The sequence below is a fragment of the Mya arenaria genome, chromosome 2 (genome assembly GCF_026914265.1).
Source record: "Mya arenaria isolate MELC-2E11 chromosome 2, ASM2691426v1".
Taxonomy (NCBI): Eukaryota; Metazoa; Mollusca; class Bivalvia; order Myida; family Myidae; genus Mya; species Mya arenaria.
In genome coordinates this window covers 61,079,611-61,107,516 of record NC_069123.1, presented here as the reverse complement: position 1 = coordinate 61,107,516, position 27,906 = coordinate 61,079,611, and the positions used below count along the sequence as shown (strand labels likewise).

At 34.7% G+C, this 27,906-nt stretch overlaps 1 protein-coding gene across 1 annotated transcript; it reads left to right on the top strand.

Annotated features, from left to right (window-relative positions):
• Nucleotides 1–117: 117 nt before the first annotated feature.
• On the top strand, nucleotides 118–27,730 carry LOC128218680 (guanine nucleotide-binding protein G(o) subunit alpha-like). Its single transcript, XM_052926339.1, has 9 exons — nucleotides 118–733; nucleotides 7,889–7,980; nucleotides 14,530–14,622; nucleotides 15,008–15,168; nucleotides 15,408–15,536; nucleotides 21,821–21,950; nucleotides 22,624–22,695; nucleotides 23,109–23,196; nucleotides 24,304–27,730. Exons 1-9 carry the CDS (start codon nucleotides 610–612, stop codon nucleotides 24,492–24,494), a joined length of 1,080 nt encoding a protein of 359 aa, XP_052782299.1. The 5' UTR covers nucleotides 118–609; the 3' UTR covers nucleotides 24,495–27,730.
• The last annotated feature ends 176 nt before the right edge of the window (nucleotides 27,731–27,906 follow it).

The window sequence follows — 27,906 nt, the reverse complement described above, 5'->3', positions numbered from 1 at the left end:
GTATCAAAGAAATAGAAAGTTGCCACGCCCACCTTCTTCATGCGCCCGTTTCATTGGTTGCTATTGAAGCATTACCTGCTCACTCAGGTGAGTTAACCTCATATCACCTTGTTTTGCAATACATGAATGACACTGTTTACGATAGGGATGTGATGATAGTATTCCACATGTTATAGTGTTAGCAAAATCTTATATGACTTCATTGATTCATTTATTGGAAATTAAGATTTAAGTGGATTACAGTTGTAATCCTAATTTCACTTGATTAAGTGTCAATTGCTTATAGCTTTACTGGTATAGCGATATTAATTTTGATGTAAGTAAATCACAAGTGTTTTAATAAACTTAATTGGAGATCATTAGAAATACAGCCCTATCATGTCATCCAGTTAAAAAGGAAAAGTAAAGATTATACACATTCATGTGACATTTCAACAATTCAGTTGTTGTTAATGACACTTTCATAACTTTCTTGTTTTACTGTGGATATATTTAAATGAAGATAATGATGTGGTAGTTAAAATTTACTTCAATTGTGCAATAAGAGACTTTAAACATGCAGTCAGTGAGACTCAGACTAGGAAGTGGTTAGCATGACGTAGTGTGACGATGGGTTCTTGTCTCAGCCTTGACCAGGAGGAACTGAAGGCGCGAGCCCGCAGTGATGACATTGACAGACAGATCCACACCTGGGCAAAACAGGAAGAGAATGTTGTCAAGATTCTGCTGCTGGGTATAATTTTGCATTTCTCAAACAAAATGAATACCTAAAAATACCAAATACTTTTTTGCAAAAGCAACAACACTTTTTGAATTTATAATCATTGAAAATAGTGCCTTTTAAAGAGAAAAATATAAAGGTTTGTTAGAGGTGGAAAAGTGAAACACTATTACATACATAGGTAGACTAAATAATAAATCATTTGAAAAAAAACTTAGGGTTTTTATGGCAGAAAGGTTTTTTTGGCGTTTTAAAAAAAGAAAAACGACTGACATCAGATTCTGTGTATTCATTCAGTGTAAATGAAAATCATGATAATCATCTTTAGACATGGAAAGTTTTGTCAGTGATAAATATAAGAGCCTGTGGCAGGTATATATTGTAGTTTGATATTTGAGGAATGCACATTTTAAATGAGGAGTGGTTTCTTAACTGGATTGTATTTTTGATAAGTTGTATATTTTTAAAGCCTTGGAAATTTGTGATGAAATGAATGTCAAAATGTGGCCTTGTCTTTAAAAAATCCATTTGATATTACGAAAGATGTAATTATCAATTATGAATACTGGTAGATATTGTATAGGTATTGTAAGAGTTCTGTGTTGAATGATAAGTATGTGTATTTGGTCAAAGTAAATTTATGAAAAGTATTTAAAAAATGTTTGCAAATAAACAAGTTATTTAAACAGGCTATTCACAAAATATTAAAATATTAGTAATTTATGTTTGTAGAAGTGCCCTCAATAAATATTTTCTCAAAATCTTAAAGATATATATTGCAACGATTAAGCCTCTTACGTTTTGAAAGGTTTATTGATACTTGTAGAAAAAAACATTTTCACATTTAGTTAATTTGATAATCATACTCTAAGAATTTGTAAAATGTTAATTGTCTTGAACTTAGTTAAAGGCCACATTTTATAATTGGTCTTCAGACTTTATACAAGAATATAACATGTTCTTTGAAACTGATATTTTGTGGGTGCTGCAGTAATAAATATATGAAATAGATGTACTTTAAAAAATCTGAAGGCCTCAATGCTATGATTTTGTGAAATGGTTAAACCAAGGTTATGAATTGTACTCTTTTCTGAATCAGGCAAAATAACAGCCCTCTAGTATTATGATTTACATGTATATGAATAGCCATGAGGAAAATGGACTAGTAATTAGTCAGATTATTATCAAACTTTTGATAATGTTGTCAATATTTTTGTAACCAGTCCATAAAGTGTTATGATTATATGTAAATGAATGTCAGTTACATTGAAGGATGAATATTATACAGGTTTTGATTGTAGATATAAGACATCTGCAGGTCCAATGGGGATGGCCAATTCATTTTGATGTAATTTGACTTCAATTGTAAGATTTTAGTATTTAAAAAAAATACCTGTAATTACATGTAACTACTTTTTTTAAAGAAGATTCAGATTAGAATTTGAGAATTTTATTATGATGGTGATTTTTGTCTTGAAAACTGATATCATAACTTCAATAATTAATTGAGGTAACATCATCTAAATCCCAGCTCAATCTGAATTCCTGCTTGGAGATAGGAAATTAAATGCTGAGTTCAAAGGACGCTTGTTTTCCGCTCCATTTATATTAAAGTAATTGCCTTTTATGCTCCAAAATGAGCATCATTGCAGCCCATGTAATCTTCCCCCAATGGGCTGTACCAAATCCTCTTGAAACCCAAATTAAATATTTAATGGCCACCAAAAGAGAAGGTGTTGAGTATGAAGAGACAAGGTATTTTTTCAGAAATTTTAACAACAAAAGTGAAAGCCCTATTACAGTCACTATTGCTCATTTAAGGAAAAGAAGAAATAATTAAGTATTTAGTGTGATAGGACAAATTTTCTTCTTAAAGGGAAATAAAACGTAATTTAAATTAACAGAAAGGAAACAAATAGATTGATGTACAAATTGAATCCTTACTTGAAGGAATTGACAGTATAACACCAAGGAGGTGTTAGATTTTGATGGTCAAAAGATGAAAGGTTTGTCCAGCGATGACGAGATGACATATAGTCCTGTTAGAGGGGCAATAAACACTTGAGGTATCGTGGTGTGCTGGTATTAAATTGTCACCAGGATGTCAGTGAGAGGTGCTCATTATTGGTCTTTTGGTCAGCTCATAAACGATCACAGTGATATTTTTAATGGTTTTCAGCTAGATTTTTTTCTTCTAGAAATTACTTGTTCAAAGAAGAACAGAATTTTCTCTGAAACATCAAATACATGTTGACTGCATATGGTGGAAGTTTTCAAATGCTATGAAATAATACTTTTGTTATTTTTACCTGCCTGTGAAAAAGGCAAGGTGATAATTGAGTGTAACCAATGATCTTTCTAATATTTTAATTTATCAACAATTTGTTGTTTTTTTGCTTTGAAAAATATTTTCTAATCTCTATATTTGTAGTGTATTCAATTACAATGTAAAAGAAAATGTTTGGAATGCAAGTGTGCAATATTTGACAGATCTCATTGCCTGTTTGATCAGATATCACAGTCTTTCTTTTATCAAATTATTGTATCAATTAGTATTTTCATGATGAGAAATTAAGATTAAAATGTTAAGAATATAAGGTCTAAGCCACTAAGTCAACAGACAGGTTTGGTCATACATATGTCGTTGTAAATAAAAGTAATGCGATAAGGGGGAAATTTGGTCTTGATCTGCTAAATACTTAACGTCAAGTTGCTGTAAGACAGATTAATAGTAATTAAAATACATGTTAAAACTTGTACTCCAAGGGACAGTTTTAACTAATGTTTAATGTTTTCTTGACTTGAGGAGTTTTTGTTTATTCCTAAATGTTTGAACAGCATGAACTTGTTCCCTTAATCAGATTATATCTAAAGTTAAGCCATACTCATAATTTGCAATCCTTGCTTAACGAAAGAGAGAGCACAAATTGCTCTGTGCCTCGTGTGGGGATTGAACCAACAACCTCTTACTCTGCAGATGGATACTCTGCAGTCTGGCTATACAAGCTAGTTCAATCGATTTTTTAATACCCTGTTTCTTTAAGTTGTACCTTGTTTCTATTGTGAAGACTGGATAATTTATTTAAGGTGATAGGTTGAAGCCAGTTCTGGTGTCCACTTTAAGAGATCACCATAAAAAAGTCACTGGTGTGGCTCAAACCAGGGACTCCCTGGTGTGGCTCAACTGGGAACATCCTGGTGTGGCTTGAACCAGGGACTCCCTGATATGGCTCAACTGGGAACATCCTGGTGTGGCTCAAACCAGGGACTCCCTGGTGTGGCTCAACTGGGAACATCCTGGTGTGGCTCGAACCAGGGACTCTCTGGCGTGGCTCAACTGGGAACATCCTGGTGTGGCTGGAACCGGGACTCTCTGGTGTGGCTCAATTGGGAACATCCTGGTGTGGCTCAAACCAGGGACTCTCTGGTGTGGCTCAACTGGGAACATCCTGGTGTGGCTCAACTGGGAACATCCTAGTGTGGCTCGAACCAGGGACTCCCTGGTGTGGCTCAACTGGGAACATCCTGGTGTGGCTCGAACCAGGGACTCTCTGGTGTGGCTCAAATCAGGGACCTCCTGTTGTGGCTCAAATTATAGACCTCCTTTTGTGGCTCAAATTATGGACCTCTTGGTGTGGCTCAAATTATGGACCTCTTGGTGTGGCTCAAACCAGGGACTCTCTGGTGTGGCTCAAAACCCGGGACCCATCGATGGATGTAGAGGCTCACGCCAATTATAACACTAAATGTTACTCTATACCTATTTCTTTTAGCCCCATTTAGTTGAAAGCCATTATCCTGAGTTCTGAAATGAGGCGCTCATATTTATAAGGTTAACATCATCTGTTTAAAGCAGGGATGTTTATAGAATAGTTAAACTTTAAGCTACAGCAGTTAGCTTTAAGAATATAATGGTTGACTTGAGTCCACTTTTATTTTATTCAAAATCCTTGATTTTGATTGTTTAATCAAATGATCACCAATATGTTGATGTTATGTTTCGTTGTAAGATCAAATTCATTACTACAACTCATAATTGGTAATTGAGACCAATATTTCGTTTATTCTCAAACATTTGATAAGAAATTGGAGAATCTGATAAAAGGTCAAAATAATGTGTTAAAAAAATGGGGTGAAAACAAAAACTAAATGGAAATTGAGACAGTCAGGGGACGTGTCAAATTAAATATCTTGATTTGTTCACTTAATGGCATTGATTGTTTTCTGATACGTCTGTCAGACTGTCAATCACAAGTTTGCTGAACTCGCCTAAAACGTAAGTTTTGCTATCTTGAGGTGGAACATGTTTTTAAACCTTTTAGAGTAACCTTTCAATATTAGATAAGGGAAGATTTAGTGCATTTGCATTTTATTGATTTTCATATTTCCATCACAAAACAGCTAAGGATAAACTAATCAGAAATTAAACACTATCATTTCCTGTCACAGAGTGATGTCAGCTTAGGGTGTTTATTGATTTTGTCATCACTGTTTTAAGAGGGCTTATTCAAACAAACAAACCTATAAAAAGGAGACTGGAATTGCAGAAAATGCATTTCATAGCATTATACGAAAAATGCCTATACAAAGAAATGTTTTTTCATTATCAAGCTTTTAATTGCTTTACTTTAACAATCTTTATTTGTGTTAAGTGACTGTAAATTGATGAAGTAATAAATTAGACGATATAAAGAGCATTTTTGTATTAAAATGTACTGTCAAAACTTAATAGAGTGGTTCCCCTATTATGGTACGCAGTATCAGTATTCAGGAGCTTTTAAAGGAGTTTTCAAGACTCCAGAGGATTGTGCACCATACACAAGAACTAAAAATATGACAAATATTCAGTACTCAAATAGTTTAATATTATTTGTTGAGTAGGATTTTTGTAAAATATGAAGGAGTATTCAGTACCTCATGGGGGAGTCGGGTTACAAACTGATATATTAGCTGTTGCAGCAAACTTCCATAGAGCTATATAATGTAGACTATTGTTATCACTCGGGTTGAGATCATACAGGTGTTCCTCTCCTTGTTGTATTCATGCTAAAATAATACAGGATTATGGCCCCTTGGTGTACTCAGGCTGAAAAATACAGTGGTTCTGCCCATTGATGTACTCAGGCTGAAAGAATGCAAGTGTTCTGCCCCTTGATGTACTCAGGCTGAAATAACATATGAGTACTGCCCCTTGATGTACTTTTGCTGAAATAACATTTAGTACTGCCCCCTGATGTACTCGCGCTAGAATAACACGTGAGTACTGACCCTTGATGTACTCAGGCTGAAATAACATTTAGTACTGCCCCCTGATGTACTCGCGCTAGAATAACACAGGAGTACTGCCCCTTGATGTACTCAGGCTGAAATTAAATTTTAGTATTGCCCCCTAATGTACTCGCGCTAGAATTACAAGTGAGTACTGCCCCCTGATGTACTCGCTCTAGAATAACACGTGAGTACTGCCCCCAGATGTACTCGCGCTAGAATAACACGTGAGTACTGCCCCCAGATGTACTCGCGCTAGAATAACACGTGAGTACTGCCCCCAGATGTACTCGCGCTAGAATAACACGTGAGTACTGCCCCCTGCTGTACTCTGGCTGAAATAATACAGGATGTATTTTAAAATTCATAATGGTCAAAACTCCAGTAGATGTGGATTGTCATGTGCACGTTGGCATTTTGCTTTAAAAGGCATATGATATATTATGCTACATAATGATGCACTTTTTGAATTGGTGAAATTGATGATATTGTTTGATTTTCATTGAATTATGAAATATAAGTGAAGAAAATGCATGTTGTCAATCATTTTCTTAAAATGTTTTAACAGACAATAATAGCCATCCTGTGTCTTATGTACACGATGTGTCGATATGACGATAATCAATCTCGACCAGACATGTTTGTTTACTTTCACCGCCTTGGTATACGCCAGATAAAATGGCCTTGTAAAAAAAGATTTCCGCATTTTAATTTATAGCCTATATCTCATTTTCAATTTTTTTTTTTGACAGGCCCTATTGTGTTTGATATAAAGAAACTATAATAAAATTATTATTTCATTTTCAAGTGTTATCATTATGTACTTGTGGGAAGAAATCATATTTCATGAACTAAGTGCAAGACAGTTGTAACTTGATTAAGAAATAGAAGGCTTTATAACAGTCTTGTTTTAAGTCCGCTATTTGTATATTTTGATCGTTAGACTGGTTTGTAAAGGTAGGAGTCATGCAGTCTGTCATTCTTACAGCTACCAAACAAAGTCTTTTTTATGTCTGATGCAGAAATGAAAATATAAATAAATTAATTTTGTTTAAAGAATACAATCAAAATTATTATTACACTGAAAAATAAAGTATTAATTTTGCTATACCGGTAATTGTATGTGCATGTTGTGCATTATTGTGTCTGCTCGTAATGTGTCGGTTGGTTGGTATAATGACTTTCACAGGCAATGAAACATTGCTTCCTGCATTGGAGGTGTACATCAAAAGTAAAGGCCATTTTATAAATTGTTATGGGTAAACATTTTGTATTTCAAGAGTTATTACAGACCCTCTGGTTATGGAGGAATCTTAAAATCCCAACTTGACCAGTCACTGAAGAACGGTCAAGGAGAATTTAGAAATAACATTGTTAAAGTAAATATCTTAAAACATAATCTTTTTACCAATCCTATTTTGCCTACCCAATCCAGTGGTGTGAAAGGATATATGTGTAATACTACATTGTAGGTGTCAGAGAAAAATTGAACATTTAAAATTCCAAACAGGATTAAAATTTTATCATCTATAATTAAATTTGTAGTTGAATTTTTGCCCAATTATGTCACACTGACAGTTCAGTGATCAAACGTGGCAACAAGGACAGCATGAGACAGACAGCGAGAGTTGCCCCTTTAATAAAAAAGGATGAAACTAGAAATAAAAAAGGGTGAAACTAGAAATAAATAAGGGTGAAACTAGAAATATCATCTTCAAGTTTGAAATTTTTAACTGCTACAGTTACCGACCCGTTTAATGTAATGAGCAGGTGAATAATCAACTTTAATCAGTTCTATCTTTTTAAACTTGACTCTCCATAAAACAACAGTTTTATGTATTTATAATATGTTAAAGGTTATCTGACTTGTTTAGTATAGGTCCATGTTTATTATTCCAGGGGCGGCAGAGAGTGGGAAGAGCACGCTGGTCAAGCAGATGAAGATTATCCACAACGATGGCTTCACCTTCGATGAACTGCTCTCTTTCAAGGTAGGTGGGCATATCAGAAATCTCCACCTATTTAATTTACATTATAATAATCTATACATTTTGGCCCTTCTAGAGGAAGTTGGGGTGTTCTCTGTGACTCTTAACATCTTTGAGTACATAAGTGATTTTGAGATTTTTTTATAAAACAAGGTCCTGAATAATTTTTTCTTTTACAAGCAGTTCAGGGCGTGAAAATTGGTCACAGACCGGTTGCAGACTAGCCATTTCACATGTAGTCATTTCATATACTAGCCATTTCACATGTAGTCATTTCACATGCATGTATTAGCCATTTTACATACCGGCACTAGCCATCTAGTTCACATGCAACAATTTTTCATCTAATTTTGAAGAAAGTACTTTCTAAATGATAAAATCATTGGTCATTTTATTGAGAATATAATTGAAAATATGAGAATTTACACTAAATAAGGTCAGTTAGTTACATTAAAAAGAATGCCTGTCAATGTCTTACTAATGAAGAGACTGTTTCTAATGTGATGTTGATGAAATGCTTAAATGTTTTTTTTGTAAATTTTAAAGTTAAACTGCATAGAAAAACAAAAACCTTTCCAATGACGCAATATATTTATTTTAAGCATACACGTGATATCGGGAAATCATTATGTATCATTAAACTGTGTTATTACCAATCCTTTTACTCAGTAGTCAAAATGATTAAAAAGTATGATTGATTCAGTGCAAGGAACACACCGGCATTTCTTCGCCTGTTATAATTATATGCAAAAGGTAGACTTGTCGGTATTTCTCAGCCAATTTTCAGGGACAGTGGTGCTAATGGATTTATCAAAATGAACAAAAATGTCTTTGTGAACTGATTTGTGGTTTCGATGTGCATTTTATTCAACTTCTTATCTACTTTTATCAAGTATACAATTTGTCTTTGTCAAACAAATCAAGTTCATATTAAACTTGTACGCCCATGCATTTGAGTAAACCAAAAAACGAACATACAATGCCTCCTGTCATGAGAAAAACATTTCCATCTAGCGATGCGACACATCAGTTGCTTAATTGTTTGAACTCAATACACAAATTTAAACAATAGTACTTCCATTATTGAGATTAATTAGTGATGCAGCCAGCCCTTTATTGATTGATTGATTGTCTGTACAGTATTGATGTCAGGGGGGGGGGGGTAGACAGGTGTGCATGTTGGGTGTAACGTCTCTCACCTGGATAGACAACTCAATCACCATCTCATGTTCCATCTTGATGTCCTGCTAGAGGCTCATTTTACCCCATTTTGTTATAAGTACTGCTACTTACATTCCCAAACAGACAAGCATAAAAATTACTCTTAGTATTTTTAAGCTCATGACTGGTCCAATGGAATCACTGGTAGAATTTACATTTTATAATATAGAAAGCCTCTAATGAAACAATTGCCAAATGAGTTATTACCTGTTTTTATTTAGTGGGTTGGTTAAAAGCTCACACATGATCACGTTGGCTATTATAGAGGCATTTGGCATTCAACACCAAGAAAGTTAGCATTTATTTTTATTCAATTGAACAATTAACTCTTCACCAATTCTGGCACCTTAAGTGTATATGTTACTAGAGACGTATCTGTATACAAAGTAAACAAGCAGTATTATAACTAAAATTAAAATCTTTCTTTTTTGGTCCTGAAAAAGATTTCATTAAGATAAAGTGACATCAGGTTGAACCTATGAAAGGACAGGATGTGATCCCTAATGTCCATATATGTCCTCATCAGTAAGAAAACAGACCTACTATACATGTTTTGTGATGACGATTTATTGTAGATGTGACAGGCAAAAGCAATCTTCTAAATGGTCTTTTATTGAACAGTTGGATTTCAAAACAACAAAATCGAAAAACCAAGCTTTAAATGCCATTTAAATTTAATCTTACATTAATGGTAATGCGGTACATGTTCTGGGTTGGTCTGTTTGATAAACATTAAAGATGGTCCCCCAATATAGAAATACCCAAAAATGACAGATAAAAACCACAGATTTCTTCCCTATAAAATTTGATAACCAATGATTGTGTGATAGTACAGCTCATAAACAGGCTTAATTTCCCATTTTTGTGGTGGAGAATCGATGTTGATATGAACAAAATAACAACTTGTCAACGATGCTCCCTGTAGTCAAACTTTCACTTATTTTTTAACGGTTATTTCACAACCATAATTATTGGTATATATTTCATTTAAATATATACTCTATGTAAATATGTCACTGTATCAGTCTCAAAATTCATTATTATGATTCAAAAAATGAAACCTGACACATTACAATAGGCCAGTTCATTAACCATTTTAGCCATTTAAGCTTTATTTAATGCATTCAAACCCAGCATTTTTGTTCGCATAGTCAAACGAAACCATCTTGTCATCCATAGCTGTTATTAATGTTAATTATGGGAAAATACACTTTATTTACATACTCACAGTTGCATCTGTTTAAATCACCTTCTCAAGAGATTATTATAAATGTTATCAGTTACTGTATCTGATAGTAGGGCTATTACATATAATGATTATGACACATTAAATCATCTGTGACCTGATATATTATTAAGAGTGAGTAGTCATGTCCTCTTTAAAAGTACATGTACTTGTATCACACATTTTAGGAAAATATTTAACCACCAGCGTCACCCCCCTTAAATCATCCCAAGTTTTCTTTTTATTACAATGTGGGAGAAAAAAAGTAATAAAATAAGCCCAAACTGCACCATTTCGGAAATTGTCAAAACTTTCTTGGGCGAGTCAATAGGTTATGCCCCTAAGTTATGCCCCCTCTTACGTCTAATCCACAGATAGCCCCTGCTAACCCCCAAAGAATTGTGGAAGACTGATTGTAAAAATCTTTTTTATTGTAGAAAGTTAAAAGCTCATCTTGGACAAATTTAGATATTCCTTATTATAGAAAAATACATGGAAAGTCCCTCTTTTTGCAACATTCTGTCATCAGCATTGTATTTCTCCCCCTAGCAGCCACGTCAGGGGGGTCCAATGGTATCATTGGAGAAATGACTCAGTTTATTAAATAGAAAATGATAGTCATCTCCAACATGTTCATGAAACCAAAGATGACAGGTATTGTCCATGCACACTGACTGTGACTTTGATCTTTCCAGTAAGTTGACCTTACATTTATAGGTGTTCATGTTTCCTGCTGTTCTGATCAGGGACCTTTCTTCTATCTTGTAGCTTGTCATGAAAAGAACATTCGTTAATGTGACATAATTGGCCCTATTGAAATAAAGTTGTCACATTAGGCAAAAAATAAGAGTTTTTTGTTTCCACTAACATTTAAAAAGTAGGGTTGGTAGGCGTAGCATAATCACTTCAAAATTACACACCTTTTAGGAAATTATGAAAAATTTGGGTCGATGGGTTATTGGAAACAAACATTTAAAAAAACATTACTTCTTAACTTAACATTAAAAGTTAGAATTAAAAGTTGTTCAGAAATTTATGTTTTGGATTTGCAACTGTCTTTTTGAGAGCAAATACAAAATTACTTGTACTTGAAATAAAAATAGACATTTTGTATAATAGGAGTTGTATGTAAATACCTTTTAAATGAAACATGTGATAAGATTTTCTGTAGCTGTCATTACATGCATGATAAACAAGTAACTTGATGCTCTGAAGTTGAACCAACTAGTTGAAATCAATGTACAATAATTTAAACAAGGTGGTGAAACACAAAACTGTGTGGTCTGTAATTTCTTCTGCATGTTTTACTTTTAATTGCTCTTTGATCTAAATAACTTTATAATTGTCAGGGTCATTCTTTGACATCTGACAGCACCAGTGTCTATAAGAATGCTTCTTTTGGCATGCCATTGCCATATGATCTTGAAGCTGACCTTGCTGTTAGGATAATGGTAATATGAGTCAGAAGATCATCAAAATCATCAAGCTATGAGCATTAATTGTTAAAGTTTGATTTTTGACACTACAAGCAGAGGCAGCCCTGTCATTGGTGTCAGCATTATTTGCAGAGCCATCTCTGTAATTGGTGTCAGCATTATTTGCAGAGCCGACGGACTCTGTCATTGTTGTCAGCTTTATTGGCAGAGCCATGTAAAAACATAGTTTTTCACATGAAGGCATGTTTATGATAACAAAACACACATGTGTTACAAGTCCCATAACTCTTGTTTAGTTATTTGATGAGTTATGCCCTTAAAGTGAATTGAAAATTGTACTTAGTGTTGGCATTACTGAATCCTACTTTTTTACTTACACAGTAACATGTTTATATTGACCCAGAGGGCACATGCTATATATGAAACAGTGTGCTGCCATATTTTGCAGCTGTTAATTTTGTATTTTTTAAAGATCAAGACTATCTGAATGCATTATTTGTTCCTGTTTGTCATGAAAAGGTGTGAAGATTTCCTGTCAATAAACATTCTCAATGTGGTAATTGATTTAGCAACATGTTGGCGATCATAATCTCAGTTTGCAGTTGATTTCCGCACTATGAATACTCACTTTGCACCGGTTGGTACCCTATCTTATAAAGCAAATGAATCTAGCCATTTTGGATACTTAATTTACAATTAAACTTGTTCAAATACGGTATCTGTTAGTCTTATGAATAGGGGCCCTCCCTCAAGTGCGAACTTAGTCTAATTTATACAAGTATGTTAATTCTACCCTTGAAATGTATAAATGAATGAGCCCTAACACTGGAATATTTGCCAGCGCCATTAATGATTGTCATTAGTTGCCCTTTCATGTAAGAAGTTAAAGTATCAAATACTTAATTATTTCCCATATTTTTTTCTTATTTAATGAAATTTTCTTTTTATGGTTGGATTACTTGATTTCATGTAAAAAAGGCATCTACTTCTCCTGGTGTTTAATAGGTTACAGTTAAAGTGATTGCTTATTGAAAATAGAGATAAATGTTTTTTAAATGATGCGTAAAGAATGTCGATTACATGCTCTACAATTATGTACTGAGATGACTGAATAAGTTGAATTCTATATCTGAAATATTGAAAGAAATACACGTTTTTTTCTGTCACTATATATTGTGTTGCCACATGCTGTTCATTTTCAATGGTTAAACTGCAGACAACACTACTTACCTGAGGCAAGTTGTACTCTTCGCCAGATAACACATAAGAGCCCCCTTACCTTAGCAGCGACCTGATTTTTAAAAGCGCTTTTGGTTGAATAATAAAAAAAGAACATGAGAGTTTGAGCCCCAACTCCAGATAGTCCATGTTAGAAGTACCGTTCAGAGGCAGCAAAATTCTAGCCAAGGGGATAGTCCATGTTAGAAGTACCGTTCAAAGGCAGCAAAATTCTAGCCAAGGGGATAGTCCATGTTAGAAGTACCGTTCAGAGGCAGCAAAATTCTAGCCAAGGGGAACTACGAAGGGCGCTCTGCTAATGTACCGGTTCCATTGCAAAGAAATTTGTATCAGGGCGCTTGGGAGCTCATAGCACCCCAGGATTCCTTATCATTTAATCCAAGGATGTTGCTTGTCTTCTTAAATATAACTTGGAAACAAAAGTGTAAATATCATCAATTATTTTTCACAATAAAAGGTAATTTGAAACAGTTGTACAAAAACAACAGTCAGATTTATTAATTGATCAATTGAAAATACTTCATGAAAATAATTGTGAATTTAGTACATGTGTTATCATTTAAAGTAAAAGAAAACTCAGTATCTTTGATAAAATAGAGCTACCTTAGGCTTGAATGTTTTACAATAGATTTATATTTTAGTTTGTGACATTCCTTTCATACCTCTGATAATTACCGATAGTATTGCTTGTAGTAAAACATCCCTTTAATGTGGCGAGAGCTATAAATGGTAACATTTTCCATGTCATCCACTGATTACAGGTGCGACTATATTTGTGAATGATGACATTTACTAGTCAATATTGTTTTGGGGACAAAAGAATACAATTATTGCAATTGACAATTCAAATACCATTATACACAGCACGTTTGAGCATTAAAATTCAAAATGCTAATGTTGTTTTTTAGCTTTCACTTTTTCAAGACCATGTTGTACTTCTTGACTAATGTTGTCCAAAACACACACAAAAGGTCTCCTTTTTAATATAACCAAATGAAAGAAAGAAATTCTTAATTATAAACAAGTGGAGTGTAATAAAAATCATATTTGAGTTGTTTCTGGTATTTTTATGACTAGCAATACATCATCTCATAATTATTACATTACAACTGAACATTGGATGATAGATACATATATTACCTTGATTATCAAGTGTTGTTTGTTGTACACAGGACTTTTATTGTAATTGATGAATAATGTAATGAAATGCATCTAAAAGTTGTTGACATAATATCATTTGAATGTTATTGTTGTTATAGTAGCCTCTAAACAAAGAAAACAGTTTCTCATTTTCTTTTTTGTTGTGTGTCGTAGTATTTTAAGAAACTGAAAAAAATCACTGGTATTTATTTTACTTTTTCACTGCTATATCTGGTACTTAAAATGTTTGTTATAAACATGAATTCAGAAGACTGTCTCTCGTTGTTTCAGCCGGCAGTGTTGGACAATCTAGTCAGCTCCATGAAGTATGTTCTTACTGGTATGGGCCTTCTACGAGTCAACCTGGAAAACCCAAAGAACAGGGTAAGGCAAAAGATTGTTACGCAGTTGATGCTCCTGTATACATGGTCTTGATTTGTGTCGAGAAATGTAGTTGATTTCATGTTGGTCAAATGACCAATAGCTATAATATCTCATCTTGGGATTGTTACTAGTAAATAAATAATCATGAGGTGGAAGTTGATTGTTGTTTTTAATGTTAATGTTGTCATTTACACATAATTAAAAAAATATTCATAGAAAGTTCCATTCCAATAAAACATTTTAGTCGGGTTGTTTGTTAGAACGAAGGTTTCTGTTTTATATTACTGACTTAGACAGGCTTTATAACCTCAGTAACTTTTTCAAAGTAAAATGCTACTCAAGAATTATTTCTGACTTTTTTAATTCCCCATATCCTGAACTCCAGGTTCATGCTCAGGTGATTCTAACGTGTGACAGCAGTTTTGACCACAACAAAAACATGCTGCGCGATGTGAGCCACGCCCTCAAGAGTCTCTGGCATGACAAGGGTGTCAGGACAGCCGTTGCTAGGGGCTACGAGTATGAGCTCAATGATTCAGCTATATAGTAAGCAGTTTGCTGATATTTTCCTTTTTTCGATGGAGATTAAAAAAGTGTCATAAAACTATAATGACTCAATATGGCTTTTGTATCAGAATACTGCTATACAAATTACTGCGTAGGGATATGGGTAAATCATTTAGATATCTGATATTCAAAAACCAGACATTTTCACATTAATTTGTCTAGCATTATCATGTTACCTTCTGTTTGCTCCCAAGCATATATGCATGATTTCATTGCAGTTACTTTGAGAACATGGAGCGTATCTGTTCGTATAAGTTTGTCCCGACTGCGCGGGATGTGTTGAGGGCACGAGTCCGGACCACAGGCGTTATAGAAACATGCTTCCAGATGAAGGGATGCCTTATCAGGTAACTAACATTATCAGGTTCAAGTTACACATCATATAACAGAATGAATGTTAAGAATGTCCCATTACTGCACTCTTCTAACAAAGCCGTACCAAGCTTGGTTCCTGGCTTGGGCTACTAAGTGAGGTTAGTAGGTTGTCACTAAGATGTCCCAAGCTTGGTTCCTGGCCTGGGCTTATGTCCCAAGGAACCAATTCCTAGCCTGGGCCTATGTAAGGTTAGTAGGTGGTTATAAAGCAGTACCTAGCCTGGTTCCCGGCCTGGGCCTATGTAATTTTAGTAGGTGATCATGAAGCAGTACCTAGCCTGGTTCCCGGCCTGGGCCTATGTGAGGTTAGTAGGTGGTCATGAAGCAGTACCTAGCCTGGTTCCCGGCCTGGGCCTATGTAAGGTTAGTAGGTGGTCATGAAGCAGTACCTAGCCTGGTTCCCGGCCTGGGCCTATCTGAGGTTAGGAGGTGGTCACCAAGCTGGACAAGTGTGCTTCATCCAGGTAGTTCAATTTCCTCCTCAGCACAAAATACTACATTTGCTTGTAGCATTGTGTCAACAAGCATGATCAGGATGTTGTTAACTTGTTACAGAATTGTTGCCAATAAGTTTAGAATAATTACTGTTGCCAAAGTGGCTTGTATTGTGCCTACTAAGAAGTAGCCATTTCTTTTTATGTACATTTTATTTTAGAAATAGATAACTGTTAGTGTCTTTCACTCTTTGGAGCTCATCAAGGAATCTTGTCATGTTAATATGCAATCATTCTGCAATGTTTGATTATCCGTATATGTCAGGTAATATGAGGGCCATTCCAAAAAATTGTTGACTTTTTTAATAAGTTATGAAGTTTTGATTTTGTTGCATAATATTTGGTGATATTACAAAATACGATATTCTTTAAAAGATACCGCAAGAAACCCCCCCAATAAAACAAGGCTTGCATGGAGCACACGGTGTAAAATGGGGTTGTACTTAAATGTTTAAATGATTAAAGTTAAATTTACATGTGTGTATAATGCTATCAAACTTGGTGACTCAGTGCACTAATGTATTATTGGTGAAATATAAAAAAAATAATCCAAACCAAACTTTCTGAGAATCCAGCTTTTAGATGCAAACATATATATGCATGTATATAAAAGTAGTTTCTCTTGAATTTTGCTCATGTTCTAATTAAAATGATGCCATAAATAGTTGAACTTATATTGTGTTAAGGCATATATACTATTCAGGGTTGAAGGATTCATTTGTGGTCTGAAAAAGATTTTTTGGAGTTTAACTCTCATGGAGTTGAATGAATGAATTTATCGACTTTTTCAGAAAATGACATTTATTACGACTATAAATGGGTCACTTTCTTGTTCTTTTGAGGTGACTTCTGAAAGGTTGACAGGGCGATTGACAAAGATAATCCAGAGATTGAATTAGTAGACTAGATAATCTGACGAGATAAGTTAGGGGTGCTCCAGCAGATTTACCCTGACAAAACAAGGCATTGATGACTGGAATACATAACATGGGTTTTGATTTTCTTCACTTCAGCAAATGTACTACCTGAATAAAATTCTGATTTTTTTTCTCTCATTCCATAGAGCAATATAGCTTTTAATTACTTTAATGGAGATGAAAGAGATAAACTATATTTTTACCTTATTTGTATGAAATTATTTGAAAAAAGGAGAAGATATAAATCATCATGTACAAACGGGATTGGATTTAGTAATGACTATGATGCATGCATTCATTTTTTCAAGTTTTTTAATTGTCTCATAGGTGTTCACAATTTCCAAAACTGCTTGTTGCAGAAAAAACATGGAACACTTGCAGTCTTAATATGAGTTTACTATGTTTGATTATTTTTGTGAATAGATTTTAATTGCACAAGAAATATCATTCATTACTGTAATTGTTTAAATTCCAAATATATTGTGGTTGTGTAATTGTCACAACATGAAATTATTCTCTGCTTAGGTCTTATTAATCAAGTCGAAGACCCATTTATAGGGAAAATATGAATCTGGCTCATATTTCCACTGATTATGTTAGAAACTGACAAAAGATCTGTCCAAAATTGTGATTTGTAATTCTTCAAGTCTTTGAAATTATTTCTGAATGTTTGTATATCTTTTGGAATGAAAGTCTTTCACTTAATTGCAAAGTACATGCTTTGTAATTTATAAATGTGAATTATGTAAGAAATGGAATTATAGGCCCGAAAACGGTGATGTTGATCATAATGAAGTTTTTGATTGGGAAGATTAATAATTTGAAAAGAGCATGATTATTATGTTATATTTCTGCTTCTTGAAGGCCCTGTGATGAGCCCATGAGGTGAAAACATTTAGTAAGCAAGGAAATGCTTAATTTTTATTATTTTAGTAGTTATATGTATATTCGCTGTGAAACAAATACACATTTCAACAATGAAATTGAATATATAACATATTCAGCCAATAACACTTTAAATGCAGGTTTGATTATACGAGTTAAGTGTTTTTGTCGTAGCTGAATTTAAAACGTGAAAGAATTTAATTAATCATCATTTGAAAATGCAGTGACACTGGCAGCTGTTAATATTCAAATTTCAATGCTCATATAAATGACAAATATACATCCACTAGTGTGCATTGTATGCATAGAATTTATTAATGGAACTGCCATATGAATAGAAATGAGTTCATTGTTATAATGGTTTGTTTTAATTATTCACAACAAGAACATTCAATTGTCCTATAAAGTTATGACAAACATGCGACAACCCAACATATATCTGGAGGGGAAAAACACATTTAAAAAAATAAAAAAATCTGATTATGGCAAGGTTTTTAGACTTTTTGAGATAAACTAGTGAAATTTATTGTTTTAATACATTGTCAACTGAAAGCAAGAACTTATTATCTGATTCTATTTCTGTACTTAGTATTTGAGTTATTGCACTGCAGTGATGTTATGTTTTTTATTGCATCCCGATGTTTATTTAGACATCAATTTTGAGTGGAAAAGTCTGTTAAACTACTGTCTGAACTTGATAGGAGAAAATTGCTCCCCTGTGATAAAAATATAAAATATTGTATGCAGCAGAATGTCTTTGAAATTTGATATTAACATTTTCACAGGAAGGTTTATTTTTTATAGCTGCACATTTAAGGTAATCAACGTACAGATAAGTTTTGCTTTTGGTAAAAATGTTGGACTTTGATGCTGAAGATGAATCCATGGCAAGCTATTGGTAATACTGTTAGACTCCGATGCCTCAGGTGAACCCATGGCAAGCTATTGGTAATACTGTTAGACTCCGATGCCTCAGGTGAACCCATGGCAAGCTATTGGTCATACTGTTAGACTTTCATACCTCAGGTGAACCCATGGCAAGCTATTGGTAATACTGTTAGACTTTCATACCTCAGGTGAACCCATGGCAAGCTATTGGTAATACTGTTAGACTTTCATACCTCAGGTGAACCCATGGCAAGCTATTGATAATACTGTTAGACTTCTATGCCGCAGGTGAACCCATGGCAAGCTATTGGTAATACTGTTAGACTTTCATACCTCAGGTGAACCCATGGCAAGCTATTGGTAATACTGTTAGACTTTCATACCTCAGGTGAACCCATGGCAAGCTATTGGTAATACTGTTAGACTTTCATACCTCAGGTGAACCCATGGCAAGCTATTTGGTAATACTGTTAGACTTTCATACCTCAAGTGAACCCATGGCAAGCCATTGGAAACAATGTTAGACTCCGATGTCTTAGGTGAACACATGGCAAGCTATTGGTAATACTGTTAGACTTTCATACCTCAGGTGAACCCATGGCAAGCCATTGGAAACAATGTTAGACTCCGATGTCTTAGGTGAACCCATGGCAAGCTATTGGTAATACTGTTAGACTTTCATACCTCAGGTGAACCCATGGCAAGCTATTGGTAATACTGTTAGACTTTCATACCTCAGGTGAACCCATGGCAAGCTATTGGTAATACTGTTAGACTTTCATACCTCAGGTGAACCCATGGCAAGCTATTTGGTAATACTGTTAGACTTTCATACCTCAAGTGAACCCATGGCAAGCCATTGGAAACAATGTTAGACTCCGATGTCTTAGGTGAACACATGGCAAGCTATTGGTAATACTGTTAGACTTTCATACCTCAGGTGAACCCATGGCAAGCCATTGGAAACAATGTTAGACTCCGATGTCTTAGGTGAACCCATGGCAAGCTATTGGTAATACTGTTAGACTTTCATACCTCAGGTGAACCCATGGCAAGCTATTGGTAATACTGTTAGACTTTCATACCTCAGGTGAACCCATGGCAAGCTATTGGTAATACTGTTAGACTTTCATACCTCAGGTAAACCCATGGCAAGCTATTGGTAATACTGTTAGACTTTCATACCTCAGGTGAACCCATGGCAAGCTATTTGGTAATAATGTTAGACTCCGATGTCTTAGGTGAACTCATGGCAAGCCATTGATAACAATGTTAGACTCCGATGCCGCAGGTGAACCAATGGCAACCCATTGATAACAATGTTAGACTTCGATGCCGCAGGTGAACCCATGGCAAGCCATTGATAACAATATTAGACTTTGATGCCTCAGGTGAACCCATGGCAAGCCATTGATAACAATGTTAGACTTCTATGCCGCAGGTGAACCCATGGCAAGCCATTGATAACAATGTTAGACTTTGATGCCTCAGCTGAACCCATGGCAAGCCATTGGTAACAATGTTAGACTTTGATGCCTCAGCTGAACCCATGGCAAGCTATTGGTAACAACGTTAGACTCCGATGCCTCAGCTGAACCCATGGCAAGCCATTGATAACAATGTTAGACTCCGATGCCTCAGCTGAACCCATGGCAAGCTATTGGTAACAATGTTAGACTTTGATGCCTCAGCTGAACCCATGGCAAGCTATTGGTAACAATGTTAAACTTTGATGCCTCAGCTGAACCCATGGCAAGCTATTGGTAATACTTTTAGACTTTCATACCTCAGGTGAACCCATGGCAAGCCATTGGAAACAATGTTAGACTCCGATGTCTCAGGTGAACCCATGGCAAGCCATTGATAACAATGTTAGACTTTGATGGCTCAGCTGAACCCATGGCAAGCCATTGATAACAATGTTAGACTCCAATGCCTCAGGTAAACTAAGGGCAAGCTATTGGTAACAATGTTAGACTTTCATACCTCAGGTAAACCCATGGCAAGCTATTGGTACTACTGTTAGACTTTGATGCCTCAGCTGAACCCATGGCAAGCTATTGGTACTACTGTTAGACTTTGATGCCTCAGGTTAACCAAGGGCAAATTATTGGTAGTACTGTTAGACTTTGATGCCTCAGGTGAACCAAGGGCAAGCTATTGGTACTACTGTTAGACTTTGATGCCTCAGGTTAACCAAGGGCAAGTTATTGGTAGTACTGTTAGACTTTTATTCCTCAGGTGAAGCCAGAACATGTTTGTATCATAAGAAAGGGTATAATTGCTATCAGATTACTTGATGTAACACAAATGACCAAAAACAACATTATAGATCAAGTTAATGCAATTTGTTTAATTGTTTTTGTGTGTTTTTTGTTATTGGTAGTGGCATGACCTATTTAGCGATCTTTCAGAGCAAAAAAGCATGTTTGTAACTTTGTATACATTTTTTGGCGATATAATTTTATCATTAGCTTTTCTTACCACTTAAACCCATGTATATGATTGCAAAATGATATAGAGTCAGACATTCCCCATGCATCTTAAGTTCCCCTCATTGTACATGGGTCACCTTAAGAGGTGTTTTTCTATTTAAATATGATTGCACAGGAGTGTGAGTTAAACCCAGTCATCAGACATGCAACAATCAATAGAGGGTTGTAAGGAAAAAAGTGTGTCAGTAGGTTTAAACATTCACTTTGAAAACATGCTCAAATCCCCAAGTTTTGAAGCTATTTTCCTCATAATAATTTGATCCTTGGTAAATTTCAAAGTTTCCTTGGCAATGATGCTCCTATGTTTAGGGATTGAAGGCATGTATATGTGCTATTTATATATACAGCCACTCACTGTGCAACTGAAAGTGATATAAGAGAAAACTTCCTGTTAAAAAAACAAGAGCAAATAAAATCTTAGGTGATAAGTGTTTTTTGCTTTATAGACAGGTGTGGACAGGAATGTTGAACTTGACATAACTTGGACAGTATAATTTATGCATCGTGACATATCTTTAAACATTGTCATGATTATTTATACTTAAATTTGATTGTGTCTATTGTTTTTGTGTTTTAGAATGTTTGATGTCGGTGGTCAGAGGTCGGAGCGTCGGAAGTGGATCACATGTTTCGACGACGTCAAATCCGTCCTGTACGTTTGCGCTCTCAGCGCGTATGACATGTGTCTGTTGGAGGATTCTAATGTGGTAAGAGCCGTCATAATATTGCAGATGTCAAAAATATATTATGACCAGGGACATCTAGGTGAATTTTGATCTTGCACATCAGGTATTTTGTCAAGTGCCATATGCACTTTGCCCTTCTGTTTTTAATACTGCAGTTCTTGCCATAATTTGTTTTTATCTTAACACCTGATATTATGTACATGCTTATGAAGGGTAAACACAGATGCCGAGCAGCTGGTTGTAATGGTCAAGACTATTTAAAAAGACATCAATCTCTCACTGTAACTGTTACTATATGCAAGATTTTATTAAATTACAGAATGATTGTAACAATGGAGTGAAGTTGATAAAATTGAAAAAAAAATCACAAATTAATTAGGTTTAACTGAGGCAAAAATACTTTCGTTGGACAGATTTTGAAAGAGTAGTGTATGGTTTCTATTGCAACTTTCATTCTTAAAAAAATTGCTTTGATAACCATTCACGCTTGTTTCAAGTGCAGTATTTGCATTCAAAGCTACAGAGATATTGGGTGATTAATTTGTAATGAAAGGGTGTATCTTGGTTACGTTTGTCAAGGCATGAAATGTAATTCTGCTGAATAATGAAGTTTAACTGTGAGGAGTTGTCTCTCTTCATATATCATCCTTTTCTGTAATGATGTAAGGTCTAAAGAGTTGTCTCCCTTTTTCAGAATCGTCTCCAAGAGAGTTTGAAACTTTTCCGGGGTATTTGCAATAATCGTTTCTTCTATAAATCATCCATGGTAAGTGCAATTACAAGATAGATATATTTTCTAAACATTAATGTGCAGCTGTGATTAAAGGTTAGCTTTCATTTGCTGTATCACCAGTTGCATTTGATATATAATCTAAATCAATATGAAAATGCATTTAGATTGGACATGTTTTCCTGATATATATTTTTTTGCTCTGTAATTAGAAGTTCTGTGATCTGTTTATTTTTTATATTGGCATTAAAAATTTAACAAAGTGATATGATTGAAAAATAAACTATTGCATCTTGGGTAAAATTGAAGAAAGTTCTTAAACTTTTAAGGCACAATACCTCGCCAAAATAAAATTGTCGCTTGTTTTTCTCCACAGTGCTCATTTGATATGAGGACACCATAATTGATTGGAATGTTCTTGTGTTTACTGTATGTTACTCTGTTTTCAGATCCTGTTCCTAAACAAGGTGGACCTGTTTCAGGACAAAATTCGCTTCTCTGGCCGACATCTACGATACTTCTTCCCGGATTTCAAGGGTAACAATACATGCTCAGTCAAATCTCTTGTCACAAACTTACTGCAGATTCTATGCTGTTGATATCAGTGTCAGTGTAACAAAAATGCAACAAAAATGTCAAGTTTGTCAAGGGATTATACAATCTATCCACTTTATGCTGATTCAAACTGTGTATTAATAGCTTGTTTTGGATCACCTGTCGAATTGAATAATAATAAAACCGAAATGGACAACCATTATGGATCATTGAATCAGAATTAATCGAAAGTGTATTTCCATATTTAACATTGGTATGAAAAAAGCCTTTATGTTTTATTTCAAGACAATTATGTATTCAGGCCTTCCAGCGTTCCTACTTTTTCCTGTTTTTCCTACTTTTTTAACAGCTTCCTACTTTTTCCTACTTTTTTCTAAAAAAACTCCTACTATTCCTACTTTTTTGAAAATAAAGTCCGCAAAAATATTATAGTTTGATCTTTGTACTAGTTTTATTTGCAAAAAATGAACAAAAGATGTCAAACTGGCTGGTTTCTGTTGTTGAAAGGTGTGGCAACATGTTCCACTTTGACGTGCATCATCTTTTCACCCACACAGTTCAGCAACAGAAACCGACCAAGCAACATTCACTGAAATATTCAATGTGGCATATAGAATGGTATGATTTTGCATTAAAAACATCTCCTCTAGGTAAGTTAATAGCTATTAATAATTACATATTTAACCAAAAATATTCCTACTTTCCCTACTTTTTTGTAAAAAATATTCCTACTATTTCCTTCTTTTCTGTCAGAAAACCTCCTACTTTTTTCCTACCTTTTTGTTAGTGGCTGCTGGAAGGCCTGTGTATTTTATGGCTCCTATATAAAATAATAAAATTTAATAAAAATAGACAATGATGGATAATGATATTCCATACCGCCAATGTTGGGAACCCTTCTACTATTACTGATTTATATTTGATCAGTAAGCCATTACTAATTTGCACAAAAGGTATTGTGCTGTTTTATGGTCCTATTCACATGTTCAATAGACATCTGAGGCCAGAGTTAGGGTGGTTCTTAACTATGAGGTCAGGGTAATGGATGGCTTATAGATGATGCAACTGACTTACATGTAACTGTTGCAGGTGCGGACAAGGATGTGGACAGCGCCGCCCGCTACATCCAGCAGCTGTTCCAGCAGCAGAGTTCCCTCCCTGGTAAGGTGATCTACCCACACTTCACCACAGCAACCGACACCTCCAACATACAGGTTGTCTTCCAGGTTGTCATGGATACCATTCTCAGAGAAAACCTAAGAACGGCCTCTATATTATGAGAAAACTTTGGGTTGTGAGGAGAAACTATTTTATGCTGAGAGAATCCACACAGTTTGGCAATTCTATGACGTTATGATCTGTGGAACTTTACGTATATCATTTCGTGACAACAATCATGGTGCAGTCAAAATTTTGTTGATTTGAATGTGAGTTTAAACGGATTAGTGGAAACATTGGTTGTGGAATAGTGAAATGGATCAAGAATGATAGTGCTATAATTATATGGTTAGTGGTTAGTGGTTTAATTGGACTATTAGACATATAGAATGATAGTGCTATAATTATATGGTTAGTGGTTTAATTGGACTATTAGACATATAGAATGATAGTGCTATAATTATATGGTTAGTGGTTTAATTGGACTATTAGACATATAGAATGATAGTGCTATAATTATATGGTTAGTGGTTTAATTGGACTATTAGACATATTGAAGACATATTTGTCTAATTAATGAATGTGTTCTCGAAAAATGCAATTTACATTTATGTGTTCCAACTGTTGAATTATTTCCTAGTTAATTGAAATATATATCAAATCATTTGGACCATCTGTGCTTAATTTACTGCAAATCTTCTGTCTGTCTGATTAAAATTTTGACAGGATCCTCAAGACAACCAATAAAAGTTAAGTTGCATTTGGAACTTCAAATTGTTTCAATTTCATGGGCTGCATTAGGAGAAGCATTTAGTAATTTATGGCAAACAAAACGATATGTCTTTAAAATATTTCCCTGAATGCAGTCCAAATGCATTTGGCATGTCAATTGCATAACTTATAAATAATGTGTTATATTATAGCAACAAATGTGATAAAAAGGCACAATTATATAATGGAGTTAAATTTTACAACTTGAAAATTATTAACAATATCTGCTGTAATATCAACCCACTTGTGTACCAATATATGCCAAACTCTGATTGTTTAATTGTATTATGGGAAGATGCAATCCTGCATGTTACTGTGTTTTCATTTCTTTCAAAATCATTTGTTGCAATTTTAAAACCATTTAATATTTAGTTTTGTTTGTTTTGTTTCATTCACCATTTGGACAGTGTGTAGGTATTTGTAGGTATCTCTTTTACACAGTAGGTTTTTGTATGCCTCTGCTTGTGGCGTACCTAGGCATACTCCAGTATGCCCGGTCGTACAAATGAACTTAGGTTCCCGCTTAATGGCAAGTGCTTAAACTCAACATCCAGAAGCTAAAGGGGTATAACTTTTCACTGGTTTAAGTTTGTTGTAATATGATTCTACCCCTCCTACACCCACCCCATAAAACATCTTCCTATCAAAATAGAGAAAGACCTTCATATGCTTACATGTACGGGTGTACAGTTCAAAATGCTTCAGGTTATGTTGGCTGATCCAAAAATGTTGGTACTGTTCAGGAGGTCATACTGACTGACCCCATAATGTTGGTAGTGTTTGGGAGGTCATGCTGGCTGACCCCATAATGTTGGTAGTGTTTGGGAGGTCATGCTGGCTGACCCCATAATGTTGGTAGTGTTGAGGAGGTCATGCTGGCTGACCCCATAATGTTGATGGTGTTTTGGAGGTCATGCTGGCTGACCCCATGATGTTGGTACTGTTCAGGAGGTCATGCTGGCTGACCCCATAATGTTGGTAGTGTTTGGGAGGTGATGCTGGCTGACCCCATAATGTTGGTAGTGGTTTGGAGGTCATGCTGGCTGACCCCATAATGTTGGTAGAGGTTTGGAGGTCATGGTGGCTGACCCCATAATGTTGGTAGTGTTTGGGAGGTCATGCTGAACATGCTTTATACATTTTTTACAGGTTATTACAGATAATACTTTTGCTCTTTATACCAACTGAACTACTGGCATAAGGTTCTAAATTCACTACTTAAACTCTTTCAAGGTAAAAATGGCTTGATTCTAATATTAATTTTGTGTGTTTTTTTTACATTTTCTTACCTTATAATGAAAAATATATGGGGGCATCTAAAATTCTCATATTCCAATGTCAGATTCCTTAAAAAATAATTCAGGGGTGGAACTGTTAAAATAAAAGAAATATGCTTAGTTTAATTCCAATGTTCTTATTGTCTGTTAAATACAATGTATGATAACTTTTTTAAAGTCTTTACAGATAATGGTATCATTCCTTTTAGGAAAATAAATACATTGAATGTTTTAGATAGTTAAAATAATAGTCCTAACTCATTGTGTTTGTGTTTTGCCTGTAAATAGTTGTGGTTATATACATACAATGTATAATGGTTTGTTTGTAAATATTATACTGCATTTACATTTAAAATGCTTTATATGCTGCTTCCTGATTTGATCTCACACATTCTCACTTCCATCTTGTCATTTGTGTGGGCTTAGCCAAATGTGTTTGAACATTATATTATACACATGTACATGTTTTAAAAAGCTTTGTATACAATAAATATTTTTCTACATTGTTTTCTAGATAAATTCTTTCAATATCCATTCCTATTATTTCAAGTGTTTTTACCGTGTTATATGTGTGTATAAAACTATTTTGTAATTTACATTTGAAATTTTATAAGATTAAATACAATCTTGTTAACATTAAGAGAGTTGACACTTGTTATGTATATATTAGATATGTGCTTTTTTCCTTTGTTTGTCTACAAACAGTTATTTTTTAAGATTTATATAAATAAGGCTGCCTTTAAACAAATGTCTCAGGCTGCATTTACCCCAAACAACCATTAGAGTATTCGAGTAGGTAAACCGTTTATTGTCCAGAAATCACTGTCAAAATATCCCTATTTACTGACTCACTAAAAGTATGGGGTAGGGTCATAATTTACAAACATTTGTGTAAGGATGGTCTAAAGTTAAACGGATGTACCTACGTTAGTGTATGTTTCTGATGCCCTTGGCAATAGTGGGAGAATACACTGATTGATTGTTAATTCTGCAATCTGCAAATGCAATTATCTGTATCTATTCTTAATTAACAGAGCATCCTGCTATACGGAATACAGGAATTCACTTCCAATTAATTATCGTTTTTGATAAACTCCAGAATCACTGCACGCCATGTGTTATGCATTATTGTGAGGTTTGATTGTTTTCATTTTTCATTATACATTTTGTTCATTATCACTGATTTGATTGTTAAGTTATTGAACTGTTTCTGCCAGTTGTTGGCGATGTTTGGTGATATCTTGCAGACGATGAAGAAATATTTTGATAAAAAATGTTACAAAAGGAATAATAAAATGCTTAAACACTGACCACAATTCTGTTTACTTGCAACGTGCAACAGGGAGACGTAATCGTTAACGCGCAATCAAATAACTCCATGGAAACTGGTAGGGAAAAGCCTAGAAGCCGGGCCTCATGTACAATGAGGTGTCAACCAGAAATATACAAGACAGCACACTAGCAGATTTGGATGCGTAACCCCACC

Excerpts from the sequence above, each read along its gene's own strand:
- LOC128218680 (XM_052926339.1), top strand. The coding sequence starts at position 610 with ATGGGTTCTTGTCTCAGCCTTGACCAGGAGGAACTGAAGGCGCGAGCC. Across the intron at positions 14,623-15,007 it reads TGGAAAACCCAAAGAACAGG|GTTCATGCTCAGGTGATTCT; the intron begins GTAAGGCAAAAG and ends CCTGAACTCCAG. Across the intron at positions 15,537-21,820 it reads ATGAAGGGATGCCTTATCAG|AATGTTTGATGTCGGTGGTC; the intron begins GTAACTAACATT and ends TTTGTGTTTTAG.